The following is a 13254-nucleotide window of genomic DNA, read 5'->3' on the forward strand; positions in this document are numbered from 1 at the left end:
ATGGAAGAGGCTGACCAGTTGGGCAGCTAGGGTGTCCAGCTCTGCTGGGCTGGGCAGTTCCCCTAGAGTAGGTAAGGCTGTAGCCCCAGCCTTTACTAGGTCGATCAGCCGTGGTAGGGCTGACTCTGGGACTGAGAGCTGGTTAGCCCGGCGTCCCTGTTCCTGGGCCCTGCTCATAGGAATAATTGTTGTGATGGCTTCGTGGTCAGCCCCTGGGTGTAGGTGTGGGCTGATATAAGCCTCAGTAAAGGGGATATTTGAGAGGGTTAGGTCGAGGGTATGCCCGTGGGTATGGGTAGGGGCCCCAACCTCCCCAATAAACAGAAGATCGTAGCCTTCCGCCCATTCTGCAATATCGTCTCCTCGATTCCGGCTAGGGGACCCAGGTTCCCATGAGGAGTGGTGGGCGTTAAGGTCCCCAGCAATAAGGGCTCTCTCTGGCGGTTGGTAATCTAGAAGGAGGCTGGTTGCTTGGTTTATAGGCTCATCTGGCGGCCTATATATATTCATAATAGTGAGGTCGCCAACTTTCACCCACAAGATATCTCTTGATTGGGTAGACCTTTGTTGCTGTATTTGCAGCCTTAGACCTTTGCGTGTGTAGGTCATAACCCTAGGCCTTGTGTCTCTGCTGTTCCAGAAGTCAACTGGTACGTAGGAGTTAAAGCCTGGGTGTGTGTTAATCTGCATCTTATCTCTATAGCCTATCCAGGGTTCCTGGATCAGGACTATATCGATCTGATCTGCCCAGCAGAGCTCTAGAAGAGCTGTATGAGCTGGGCTTCTCTTCCCCACGTTACACTGGGCGACCCGTAATACCCGTGGGGTAGCCATTCTGAGCCTACTGCTCTGAGTCGAGGTCGAGGTGTGTGTAGGCATTAGTAACATTATAATCAGGCTTCTGAGCTACCCTCTGGGCCCTGCTGCTTAGCCTAGGAGGGGTTTGCTGGGTAGGTAGTGGTGGTAGGTCAGGGTTGTTGTTGATATAGACGTCTGCCTCAGCCTCATTCTCGTCCTCATCCATACTACTAGAGCTTGCCGTATCGCTAGCGTCTGCTACGGTAATTGAATCCTGGGCAGGGGTAGGGGCGCGTGGTCGCTTTGAGCCGGGCTGGTGGCGTGTTGGGTCTCCGCTGGACCGCTGGTGGTTGTCAGTAGCTTGAGTGCTAGCCTGGCTGTTCTGATGGAGGGCCTCATAAGCCTTCTGCCCAGCCTTACGGATCCGAGAGAGTTCCTTCCGACCTGGGAGGGTAGGGGAGCCGTTAACCACTAGGGGCCTTGCCGGGCAGCCTTTGTGGTTGGCTTGGAAGGGGCCGGCGCAGTTTGCGCACTTCGGTCTGGCTATGCAGGGCCAAGTCTCGTGGGAGCCTGAGGGTCTGCTGCAGTTGCCACAAAGTGGCTGCCGGTTACAATATCGGTTCGAGTGATATCCCTGGCAACCAGGGTCATGTCGGGCGATAGTCTTTTTCTTCTGGATAAGCTGAGACCTGCTGCTTTGGTTGAAGAGTCTGAAGGGTAATACTTCTGCAGAGAAGGAGATGATCCAAGAGACTTCGTTTGTGATAGGATTCACGCCAAGTTGGGATTGGCGGGCCCGGATAGGCTTGCATCCTGTCTGTGCAAAGACCTCCTCTTCAACTAGAGTAGCTGGGTCGAGGGCATCCCCATCGATAGTCCATAGCTTAGCAGGGCAGCGTGGGACAACATAGGTGAACCACTTAGTAGGGGTCTCAACCCTATAGGCTCCAAGACTGTCTGCTAGTTTCTGTTTGTCCGTAAGGAGGGCTTGCTGAACCTGCTTATTCAGGGGTCTCAGTGAGTAGCCAGTTGCGATGTGGTAGATATGTGGGATATCTGCTAGCTGCAGGCCAAGGGCCTGGCAGACCTTCCGGCGGAGGGCAAAAGGGGCATGCTTCCTAGCAGCCGTTAGGCCCTCCTCGGGGATGCGGGCAAAGACCCGGAGGTCCTCCTTTGGCTGGGCTAGAGTCTGAGTCTGAGCCTGGGGATGGATTGGGTTTTGGGTGCGGGCCGGGGCCGGGGCCGGGGCTTGGGCTGGGGCTGCAGCTGCAGATTCAGCCGAAGCTACCACCTTAGCCCAATTCCGGCTCGGGGTCGGGGCCGCCGTTCCGTTCCCCATGATCCTTTTCAAGGATTGAACTACGTAGGTTGTAGCCTCCTTCGCGATCTGCTTCCTAGGCCCCTCAAAGCAAGAGACCACGTTGTCTACAGACTGGGCGATAGCCATAAAGACATCCTTTCGGGCTTCGTAGAGCTTGGCCTCTTCACTAAGGGCTATAAGGACAGCTCCAGCAGCTGTCCCATTCACAGTTGAGGGCCCCTTAGCCGTTAAGGGGGTTGTCGTAGAGGCGTCGGGCTGGCTTCCCACGAGGCTGGGCCGGGCTGGCTGGGCCTCGGTATCGCGGCGGCGTTTAGCCCTTGAGGTTGGGGACGGCTCCGGAGGGGCTCCAGAGCCTCGATCAGGGCCGGTCGAGGAGGCCGGCATCGGTCCAGAGCCCGCCGGAGGCTGCGAGGCCATCGCGGGAGGGCGCTGGAGGCGAGAATTGAAGGGTTTTCCGCTGTTAAGAACTTTGGTGGTATCCCACGTATTACACTAACAGTGGATGCCAAGAAAATTTAGGCGAGAGGGAAGTTGTACTGTCGAATGTACGTGGTTCTGACAGCTTCTGCCGCAACGTGACTGGACGCCCATTCCCCCACCGACGGGAGGCGCAAGAGAGTGACCAAAAGATAAGCGTATGAAGCAACCATTGGCCTATACGAAATTCCTATCGGAATTATGAGACATCATGAAATATGAATGTGTATGACTAGGTGCACTGATTATCGAAGATGCGTCGCCTACCTGAGCAAGATTTGAATTTGTTGATGATATATGAATGTTATACCGACTGCAAAAGATTACTGTTAATTCTAAGGCTGTTATAAATAGAACACCGAGTTGCTATGATACCTCGAATTCTATCAGCTCTACTAAGACTCGTTAGGTCCCAGAGCACATTCCCTCATCTAGTCAAGTTGGCCCCATTCCTAAAGGGGTTTTTGAGGCGATCATCAGTGTAACAAAAAGCCTCAAGCCAGACTTGCCTCCTTCAATGCGCCAAACCGCCGGCATCTCCACTAGCTCAGCGTAATACCTCATAATATACCCATTGCTCACACTCTAGCTATCCACTAACACCCGGATCCCCTGAGTTCCAGGCCATGGAGACAAGATTGTGTTCTCTGCATAAAATGCCACATCTCGTACAGAAGTATCAACCAGTCGTAGCTTATGTCTTCGGATCAGTGTGGCGAACCCGATATACAGCTCCGAGTACGCCAGGTTCAGGCCGAGGCACATTCGCGTGCCGCGACCGAAGACGGTCATGTAGTGGGTGAGCGGGTGTATACCATCTGGTCCGCGGGGGTCGCCAAGCCAGCGTTCCGGTCGGAAGGCGGTCGAGTCTGGGAAGACACGCTCGTTCATCAGCATGTGGTATTGATCCATGCTGACGGCGACATTGGCCGGGATGACGGTGCCTTTGTAAACCCAGGGGTTTGCTGGGTTACGGTTGATGCGGACTAAACGTTCGATGACGCCCATGCCCATTCTCAAAGCTACAGATGAATCAGCATGACGGATTTCCATGTGAAGAAGATGATGAGGCTCTCGAGGGACAGGTAAACGTACTCTCCTTGACGATCGCGGTGAGGTAGGGGAGTGTTTCCAAGGTGGCCCACGGGGGAATCTGAGTCGCGTCTGGTATGGCGCTTGTCAGCTCAGATTGCAACTTGGCGTAGACTTCGGGATCGTGCAAGATGTAGAAGCTGCCCAGAGCAAGCGTCCAGGCAGTGGTCTCAAGCCCGGCACCAATGAGTGATTCGGCCTCATGCTGCATGCGCTTGTGTTCTAGTTCCTCACTAGGGAGGCTGGAGGCTAGCATCTCATGAAAAACAGTTGCGTGGCCGGTCTGCCCCAGGCGCGGCTTCTCATTACCCCCAGTGGCATGATGGCTAGCGCGAATGGTGGCGGTTTGTCGGGACATTTCCTGGTGACTCAAGTTCAGAATTCAGTAAACCAAGGGTAAATAGAAGCTAAGAACTTTTGTGACTTACCTCCCGGTACGCGATGATAGGCTCAAACGGTGGGAAAAGCCGTTTCGCTAGCCAATATGGCAGACTATCAGTTGCCGCCCCCAGGATTGGCAGGTAGCGGGTGACATGGGACCAGTTGGTCACACGCGTGATGGCTCGCGTGAAAGGAGCGCGAAACTCTGGGGACAGATGTAAATCCAACGGCGAACCAAAGACGAGGTCCATGATGTTGTCGGCGGCGAAGCAGCGCCAGACGTCATGGAGATTGAGCACACGCCCGGTACCAGCATATTCGGTTGTGAGACGACGCGAGATAATGTTCATCAATGCTTGAATGTCGCCCGTCTGCTCGCGCACCTTGGACTTTGCAAAGAACGGGCTGATGGCTGCGCGGCGTATCTTGTGTAGCTCATGGCGGGCTGTGCTGAACGTCGCGCCTGGGATCCCGAAGCGGTTCTCGAGCCGTTTGAGCTTATCATATGGCTTGCTTGTCGGATACAGCGTGTCGAAGAAGTCAGGATCGTCGATGTGCAGCTCATCGGGGTTGATGCGCACGATAGGTCCATATTTCTCGTGCATGCGTTTAATGGCGAAGGGGAACTGCCCACCGCCCTTAGGGACGAGATCGAAGTATGCTTCGTACAGGCCGGTCAGGGCGGCCAGCTTCGGGCCAGGGAATTTGGCAATAGGGCTGAAGTAGAGTCGATAGATGCCGATCCATGTGATATACCTGATGACAATCACGAGAGCTGTTGCTGAAGCTGCGGCGACAAAGCCTAAATCAGGCTGGAGAACGTTGGCCAATGGCCTCCGACTCGAGTCGTTAAAGCCCTCCATCAATGTTGTGTCTATGACCCTGTCCTGGCCGTCAATGTCAAGATGATGTTGTCTGAGTTAGTAGCTGATGTGAAGTTTCTGTCTGTTTTCACAATGGCGATGTTTTGGACAACAGCTTCTCAACTAGACGGCAAGCCGCAGCGTAGGCCTAGGCGCTTCCTAATTATTGTACGTGATCAACATATTCAACATTACGAGCGTAACCGAAAGCCTAAGGTAAGTCGGACTAAGCTTTATCATTCCCAAGTCATCAATTCACCTTCTGGACCAAAGTCTTCATCGCGTTTTGGAAAGGTCTGGTCATGCCTACATAATACATCTGGCGATTAATCCTGTCGTTCCAGTCGATCAAAGTCTAGTTCGCATGACCGCAGATAATCGTGCATAGCTGACATTCAAGTCGACACTTGTAAGACATACCCCCACGCACGCCATCGTTTTGTGAAGACTGCATTCCGTGCCGAGTTAGGGAGTAGACCTTGTATACCTTGTCGATGCAGGGATTCCATGCTTACGACTTGCATTGAGCAGCTAGCCACCGTCCCGTCCCGTGCCTCCAGGCTGCATATGTGAGCGGCGGGTGTAACAGCCGTTTATCCGGCTGAATACGAATGGCCTGAAGAAGCCATCCCGTAAATCCTCCAGTCACACAGCGCCTGCTGTGCTCTGTGTCAATGTACGTCGATGTACGCGATCAGGCTTAGCTGCATCGTGCTTACCGAGCTGCAAGGTCCTTACGATACAGCCGTTGGGAATCTGATCCCTACATATCAACGCCCGCTTTATGTCTTGTTTGTTCATCTTTGCTTAGAAATTCCGAGGCGGATACAAAACTTGTGCGGATGCAAGAACGATTCTCACCGAAGTACCTAAATCCTCCGCGTCCCTGACGCCGGAGTTCTCATCCTACCTCACTCGGTCTGCTCGCTTTCTCATAATTACCTCACCAGCAGAAACATCCCTCGCTGCCCTTCAACAAAATTCCGAGGCCACTAACGAAAAGCCGCCATGGCACCCTTTTCTAGTCTCCGCGCCACTCTCACGCAAATCTACCCTCCCAAGCCCACCTTTACCGAGGCTGATGTGCCCGCCAACTCGCAGAGTGGTCGAGTATTCATCGTTACAGGCGGCAATGCGGGTATCGGCTTAGAGTTGACCAAAATTCTCTATGCAGCGGGTGCTACGATCTACATTGCATCACGCTCTAAGGTGGGATGATTAGAGGCAAAACAACTAAAGAAAATCGATCCGCTGATGTGACGTCGGACAAGGTGGAAGCTGCCATCAAAAACATCACGACGAAAGCCGGTAACTCCACAACGAGTGGCCAATTGAAGTTCCTGCATCTGGACCTGAACGACCTCACTATCGTCAAAGCTGCAGCCAAAACATTTGCTGAGCAAGAATCTCGCCTAGATGTGCTCTGGAATAACGCCGGCACAGGTGCCAACGCCGTCACCCCGGGGCAGCGCACCAAACAAGACCTTGAGCCGATGATCGGTTTCCACTGCGTCGCGACCTTGTTCTTCACGCATCTTCTCGTGCCGCAATTGCGCGCCGCAGCGAGCTCGTCCCCCGCCGGGCAGACGCGCGTCGTCTGGACGTCCAGCGGTCTCGCGGAGGCTGGCTCGCCACCGAACGGCCTCGACTGGGCCGTAATCGACAAGGGGACGAGCAAGCCGATGCAGAACTACGGCGCGTCCAAGGCGGGGACGTGGTTCCTGAGTCGCGAGTTCGCGCGCAGGCACACCAAGCAGGACGGCATCGTGAGCGTGTGTCTGAACCCCGGATACCTAAAGACGGCGTCCTTTGACGGCACGCCGGCGCCGGTGATGATGATCATGAACGCGGTGATGTTATCAGCGCCTCTCTACGGCGCGTACACTGAGCTGTTTGCTGGATTGTCGCCCGAGGTGACGCCCGAGAGCAGCGGGTCGTATATCATCCCCTGGGGTCGCATCCGCGCGAATGCGGCTACGCCGCGACAGGATTTAATAAAGGCAGGAGATACCAAAGAAGAAGGAGGCCTGGGGTATGGAGAGAGGCTCTGGGTTTGGAGCGAGGAGAAGTGGGCACCGTTTGCTTAGGAAAGGAGATGTCAGATATGCAAGGGAGCGGATACAGAGAGATACACGTGCTGCATTGGTTCGGTTAGCATTCGCACGCAATCTTGTAGGATTCAATGCAATCAGTTTGCGGCGCAGCTCTGACCAAACGGAGAAATTCCTCCATCTGGTGTGGATGACACGGAACGGGATTCCCCCTGGGATCCCGGAGAGGGCCGAGACCTCCAACAGTAAAGCCAGCTACGCCGATTCCCTGCAGAAGTAAGACACCGTTAGTGGACCTATTGCATCTGGCCAACAGCCAAGACATGATCTATCTTGATAGTGCCCGCCAGGCAACAGCCAGCCAGCCACCAGCCCGTCATGGAGCGGCAGGAAGGCTTCCCTGTCAGCTACGCGGCGGTTAGTTGGGTTCTTCATCTTCTATCTCCGAAGGCGTGGCGGCAAAGAGCATTCACGAAAGCTGTCTTCAAGACAGCATATTTTCGAGCTCCGGAGAGATAGGAAGACTCAGCCTTACGGGCTGCCGTGCTCCCGAGCCAAAACCCCCACAGCCGTTCTCACGTCAGCCTGCCAAGTCTTTTATTGTCGTACATCCACTGAATTGTCCGGAGACCGTGTGGAATTTCAAGAGGGACCTCTCGGTGGTGACCAAGTATACTAAACTTAAGATCGCACTGCCAGGAATTAGGTGCCTCTTCAGATGATGCGGTTCCACGACGTTCCCGCACGGAACAAAATGCAACTCAACTTGCCGTCTCCCACAACCATCAGCGAACGCCGTCGGCTGCAGAACCGCAATGCGCAGCGTAGATTCCGCCGTATGTCCATCTGTGTCTCTACTTGCAGCATTCGTCACAGCATCACTGACGTTGGGTTTGTCAACCCCTTTGTGAAGAACGGCGCGAGCACCAGCAACAGCAACAACAGCAGCAAAATGCCACCATGACGACCAGTGGTGAACAGTTCTTGAACTCCGAGCCCATTTCATTACCTTTCGAACTACATCATGATCCGAGCGAGACGAGCCCTTCCTATTTCGATGTCATCAAATCTCATGAGAACAGCTTCAGCTACGACTTGAATATCGACAATCTTCTTCAGAATAGCACAAATACATCGGCGGCAGCGAGAACCACAACGCAAGGGCTTGATACCGGCGAGATTATATCCCCGTCGTCCCAGTATTCTTCAGCATCACCCTCCTCTCGTTCCCCGTCTGACGGTTCCACCTCAACCCCGCGACAAAGCCCATTCGAACAATTCTCACCGTCATCTTCATTGACACCCAACGCGACGAACAACAACAATCGCAGTATTGTGCCTCCAGGGACTAGAGGCCATCTTTCTCCATCATCAACTACGCCAACAATACCGACTCCCCAGAAGCCCGCCTCTACATACGAGTACCTTGGTGTTCTCCATATCGCAGCGCAAAAAGGCCATGATCGCATAATCCAAATGCTGCTGAGCCATCATGGCATGGACTGCAACGCCCCGGACAGCGAGGGCCGCACGCCTTCGATGCACGCCGTGGTTGCCGGCCACGCGCCGGTGGTGCGTGCGCTTCTGACCGCCGGCGCCCGCTGCGACGCCGTCGATAACAGGCAACGCTCCGTGTTGCACCTAGCCGTGCTCCACCGGAGGGAGCAGGTGTTGCGGCTGTTGCTGGCGGAGATCGGACAGGGGGCTGTCGACGGCGTAAATCCGATTGGGCCAGGGGAAGCTCGGTTGGGATGTCTCTTGGATGCGTACGACGCGGACGGGAACACGCCGTTGCATCTTGCCGTGACGGAGGGATTTGAGGCAGGGGTTGTTATGTTGGTTCGAAGCGGGTCCGATTTGGAGGTTGAGGCCAGAAGATGTTAGACATGATGGATTCACACATAAGAGGTAAAGTCTAAGAACACCTAGAAAGATGATAGACAGCGTTTGTACAAATACGATAGATAGCGAAAGCGATGTTTAGTTTTAAACACACGTTTTACTCAGTAGAAACTAATGCGAACTTCAAAGCTCAGACGTTCCAGGTGTCGGCAGAGTGAATGAATTTCTCAAACACTAGTACATTGAACGCGAAGATAATTGCTAATACTTGAAGGTCTGACAGCTCATCGTCGGTTAAGCACCGAAGTTGGACGTGGCAAAACAAATTTCTAGTTAGAAACTCAACTAACATACATTGTTACTAATTGCACCTCATTGCAAGATATGTTGCTTCAATAACGATGTTTACGTACTATACAGCCTTTATGTATTCCCATCAGAATCTAACACCCTTCATCAAGTTCGACACAATCTTCCCTGTCCATCCGCAGCCCACGCCTCGCTTCCCACAGCGGAGACCGCGTAAAACAAATCCTGGGGATCATACTTCTTCTTGATCGCCACCAGCTTCTGGTAGTTTTTTCCATAAAACTGGCCCTGCCAATCTCGCTGAGCGAAGTTGGCTTCGTTGAGATACGCCCCCGAGTTCGGCGTCACGGCCTCGATGGTCGGAAGCACACGATCGAGCAGCTCCTTCTGCCATCCAGGAACTGGATCCCACGACTGACCCCAGGCCCAGGCCGTCCCGACCAGGCAGTTGAGCGACGTGTCGCGCCACGCGGGCAGGACGGCGTTCTTGGCGATAGGGGGTACACCTTGGGCGGTGGTGGTATTGATGGCGGTGCACGCCAGATAGAAGGTGCCGCCGGTCGTGATACTGCGCATGGCGGACATGACACCGGTGAGGTTGGCATTGAGGTTCGCGCGGGTGATGAGCCGGCCGCCCTGAGCGGCGACGAGAGAAGCGTCCTGGAGAACGGGCCACACGTTGGTGGCGAGGATGTCGTAGACATTGCTGGTGCCAAAGGTATTCAGACCAAGCGACTGGGCGCTGAGGCCGTTCTGCTGAGACAACGCCGTCAGCATCGGCTGCATTAGGGTGTTCAGCCCCGTCTGGTTGTGACTGGGCGCAATTATGGCAATGATGTAGAAGGTGTTGTTCGTGACGGAATACGTCACGTAGACGCCCTGGTCAAGAAGAGGAGGTAGCTGCGCATGGAATGTTGTCACCGCGTTCCAGTACGCGTCTTCTTTGTTGCCCGTGGACGCGATGCTGAAGGAGTAGGAGGCCGCGCCAGTCGGAGCATCGGGGAAGACCCTGGTCGTCATCGACACGACGACTCCGTATGTGCCGGGCCCGCCGCCGCTGAGCGCCCAGTACAGGTCAGTGTTCTTCTCCGGAGTCGCGGTGAGGTGCTGGCCCGTGGCCGTGATGACCTCCCATTCGAGCACGTTGTCAGCCCCGAGCCCGTAGATACCAGACAGAGATGAGTGGCCTCCACCCTGGGTGTATCCGCCTACCAAGCCGACCGTAGGACAGGAGCCAGCAACCACGCGGTAGCCCCCGTTCTGGTGCGCGAAGGTGGCAGCCTCCCCGCCCTGCACGCCAGCGCCGAGCTTGATGGCTGGTCCCTTGTAGTAGCTGCTCTTGTAGGAGGCGATGAACCTCTTGTCTTTCAGGTTGTGTGTCCAGAGAGAAAGGGCTCCCTTGCCGGTCCCTTTGCCATTCTGATTGTTGTTTCACGGAGGCATGGTCAGCTCTGCATAATCTGCGTGCCACATATGGAGATAATCAGAGCCATAATCAGGAGGAGAACATACTCATGGCCGGTGTTCTTGATAACAAGACGCACATTGTTCTGCTGCGCGAACTTCAGCCCAGAAATGATATCGTTGGGGCCCGTCACATTGATGGAATAACTGGCATAGTTGCCGAGTTCGCAAGCGGATGACCGAGGTGTAAACGGGACGCAGGACTGGTTCTGGAACCAGGGTGACAGAAATTCGGCAGGGTAAGGAATCTGCAGGTTGGGTTGTCCCCACTGCTTTCGCAACGAGGTGCAGGTGTCATCGGAGTAGGTAGGATCATGACACGAGTGGGCGAGAGGATTCGTGGCCAGCAGACGTCCTCCCACGGTTGCATTGAGACGATTCCAAACTGAGGAGCTGGGCCAACCAGGGTCCCCGGAAATGTAACGACATGCAGCCGGCCGCGGGTAGGTCGCTGCAAGAGCGGTCGAAGCGAGGAGAAATAGGAGAATGATCTTCATGGTTTCAGTGTTTCTGCAAGCCAAGAAAAGCGAGTCAGAGTTTCATTCGATGACTGGTCCGGGTTACAGGTAGCCTCAAGAAGCCCTACGAGGCAATTGCATGTTGTTTGCATCAAGCCCTTTATATGAAAGCTAACAGCTAGGAGCCTTGCTACGGCCTTTACACACTGATTTTCTATTTACGAAAGCTGAGATTGAATGGGGTCCTTTGCGCCGCTTCGCCTCCACGCGAGAAATCAATATTCTCGTAGGATTCATGGCATGACTTCGAAAGGGAGAGTCCAAAGACCAGAGATGTTAGACGCGAGCAGCCCCCAAAAAGCGTAGCCACCCGGATCCTGATTCCGAAGAGACGCTCGATGTGTTCATTATCAGGGTCCATAGGCACACCTATTGCTTGCTTATGTGCAGATAAGCATGTGTTGAGGCGTGTGAAGAGCCACTACCTGGCCCGACTGACTAAGAAAGGTGTCATTTCTCTAGCCGAGACTCACTAGTCTACGGCACGGAAGGACTTTTGACAGACGTGCCGATTGATGATGATGGCCATTGTGTCTTTCTTCAGCTTCTCACACACACGGTGCTTCGCCCCGCGCCGGATTACGTGCATGTAAGCATGCAGCTAGGATAAGCACGCGTCAATTAGTCCGCGAACGCATGCCAAGTCGATTTCAGGAACGTGGAAGCAATCAAACAAAATTATTCCATTGGGTACCATAGTAAAATAGCAATCAATCATTCGTGTGCCGCACATGATAACAGCCAAGAGGATTCTAGAACAGCAAAAGACACAAACATGATCCAGCTTAGGCTCCCAAAACCTCACGCAGGAAGGCAACTTGCGCATCCAGCACCCTTGCAAAGTCGTCGCCACTCAGCACATCCATGTGCCCCCTGTCCGGAACTACCAGGTGGCGCTTAGGCTCCTTCAACCGGTCGTAGATCTCGGTCCGCTGAAGCTCTGCGGGCGAGACCACGTCATGCTCCGGTGTGACCACCATAACTGGGGTTGGAGAAACGTAAGGAATCAGTCCCATCGGCTGGAAGGCAGCAATGCGGTAGTAGCTGCCCAGCGTCGTCTCCAACTCAAAGGTTGGCTGCAGCTCTTTCGCCCCTGCCATCATCTTGAAGCCGTTCACGTCGAAGCCCTTGCCGAAACCCGCCGGGTTCTCCCCTTCGGCAGTCAGCATTGGAATGTAGACGGGCTTGTTGCCTGCAGCGCGCGACTCGCGATTACGGAGCGCCTTTGCTAGTACACGAGGCCACTTCTCGGGGGGAAAGTCCCAGATTGTCAGCGGGCACATGGCCACCACGGCTTTTGCGCGTTTGTCCAGCGAAGCCGCGATGAGGGCCAGCATGCCGCTGTACGAGAAGCCCCAGTAGGCGATGCGCGCCGGGTCAACCAGCGGGTGGCCTTGAGGAATGTCAAGGCATCGTGGTAGTCCTCGACGTTTCGCGAGGGATGAATTTCGTTGCGCGGTGAACCATCGCTTAACCCGATAGAGCGGGGATCGTAGATGAGGACTGTGAAATCAAATTTCTGGAAGTACTCGGCGACTTCCGCAACCATGGTCTCTTTGGTGAAGTTGAACTGCGGGAGGTTAGGGCTCTATGTCTTCAAGTTTGGGGTGAGAGGACGTACTCCGGGAGTCGCGATAATGGCTGCTCCTCGCTTTGTTGCTGGGTATAGCCAGCCACGGAGGACGAGACCATCAATGGTTCTGAACTCGACGTCTTCGCGAGCAGCCATGGTGCTAGCTTGAGTTTTCACAAGAATTGAAGTGTAGTATGCAAAGAAGGATGTAGCAGATGGTGATTCTATTGGATTTTGTCTGCTCCCTATAGATTGAGGGAACCTTTAACATAACCACACGCGAGGGCTGTATTGACACGAAGGGGAGCCAAAGTCTCTTCAAGTCTCATTCTCTCCATCTTAACAAGAACGCAACTCTGATTTTCAAAGCCTGCATGATACGTAATCGGCACATCGGTAAGTAATGATGCTTCTGCGAGGCCTGGAGTGAGGGGCAGGAGCAAGTCATTCGTACCGTCACCAATTGGATTCCATGGATAGCCACAGTCGAGTGAACCTCATTCCCATGGACGCTCCTTGATCTCATAATCAATAAACGTCTCCGCTTCACATGTAATCTTGACCC

At 54.2% G+C, this 13254-nt stretch overlaps 6 protein-coding genes across 6 annotated transcripts; 2 read left to right on the forward strand and 4 right to left on the reverse strand.

Moving 5' to 3' along the window:
* Positions 1–841: 841 nt before the first annotated feature.
* On the reverse strand, positions 842–2536 carry CGGC5_v015115 (uncharacterized protein; the record flags this gene model as incomplete). The annotated part of the gene is made up of 1 exon (XM_066153207.1): positions 842–2536. One exon carries the CDS (start codon positions 2534–2536, stop codon positions 842–844), a length of 1695 nt encoding a protein of 564 aa, XP_066007428.1.
* Positions 2537–3181: 645 nt separating this feature from the next.
* Positions 3182–4932, reverse strand: sdnE-2 (Cytochrome P450 monooxygenase sdnE; the record flags this gene model as incomplete). The annotated part of the gene is made up of 3 exons (XM_032027552.1): positions 3182–3618; positions 3692–4049; positions 4117–4932. 3 exons carry the CDS (start codon positions 4930–4932, stop codon positions 3182–3184), a joined length of 1611 nt encoding a protein of 536 aa, XP_031876068.1.
* A 1008-nt stretch (positions 4933–5940) lies between these two features.
* CGGC5_v015117 (putative oxidoreductase) lies at positions 5941–7019 on the forward strand (the record flags this gene model as incomplete). Its single annotated transcript, XM_032027553.1, has 2 exons — positions 5941–6141; positions 6204–7019. The coding sequence occupies 2 exons, from the start codon at positions 5941–5943 to the stop codon at positions 7017–7019; spliced, it is 1017 nt and encodes a 338-aa protein (XP_031876065.1).
* Positions 7020–7737: 718 nt separating this feature from the next.
* Positions 7738–8867, forward strand: EHMT1 (Histone-lysine N-methyltransferase EHMT1; the record flags this gene model as incomplete). The annotated part of the gene is made up of 2 exons (XM_032027554.1): positions 7738–7819; positions 7897–8867. The coding sequence occupies 2 exons, from the start codon at positions 7738–7740 to the stop codon at positions 8865–8867; spliced, it is 1053 nt and encodes a 350-aa protein (XP_031876069.1).
* A 414-nt stretch (positions 8868–9281) lies between these two features.
* Positions 9282–11095, reverse strand: ZEB1-7 (FAD-linked oxidoreductase ZEB1; the record flags this gene model as incomplete). The annotated part of the gene is made up of 2 exons (XM_066153208.1): positions 9282–10543; positions 10606–11095. The coding sequence occupies 2 exons, from the start codon at positions 11093–11095 to the stop codon at positions 9282–9284; spliced, it is 1752 nt and encodes a 583-aa protein (XP_066007427.1).
* An 806-nt stretch (positions 11096–11901) lies between these two features.
* On the reverse strand, positions 11902–12845 carry Bref-TH (Thiohydrolase; the record flags this gene model as incomplete). Its single annotated transcript, XM_032027557.1, has 3 exons — positions 11902–12509; positions 12581–12686; positions 12738–12845. 3 exons carry the CDS (start codon positions 12843–12845, stop codon positions 11902–11904), a joined length of 822 nt encoding a protein of 273 aa, XP_031876084.1.
* Between the last annotated feature and the right edge of the window lie 409 nt (positions 12846–13254).

The sequence above is a fragment of the Colletotrichum fructicola genome (genome assembly GCF_000319635.2).
Source record: "Colletotrichum fructicola Nara gc5 chromosome Unknown KSG_Nara_v1_contig09, whole genome shotgun sequence".
In the NCBI taxonomy this organism is placed as follows: domain Eukaryota; kingdom Fungi; phylum Ascomycota; class Sordariomycetes; order Glomerellales; family Glomerellaceae; genus Colletotrichum; species Colletotrichum fructicola.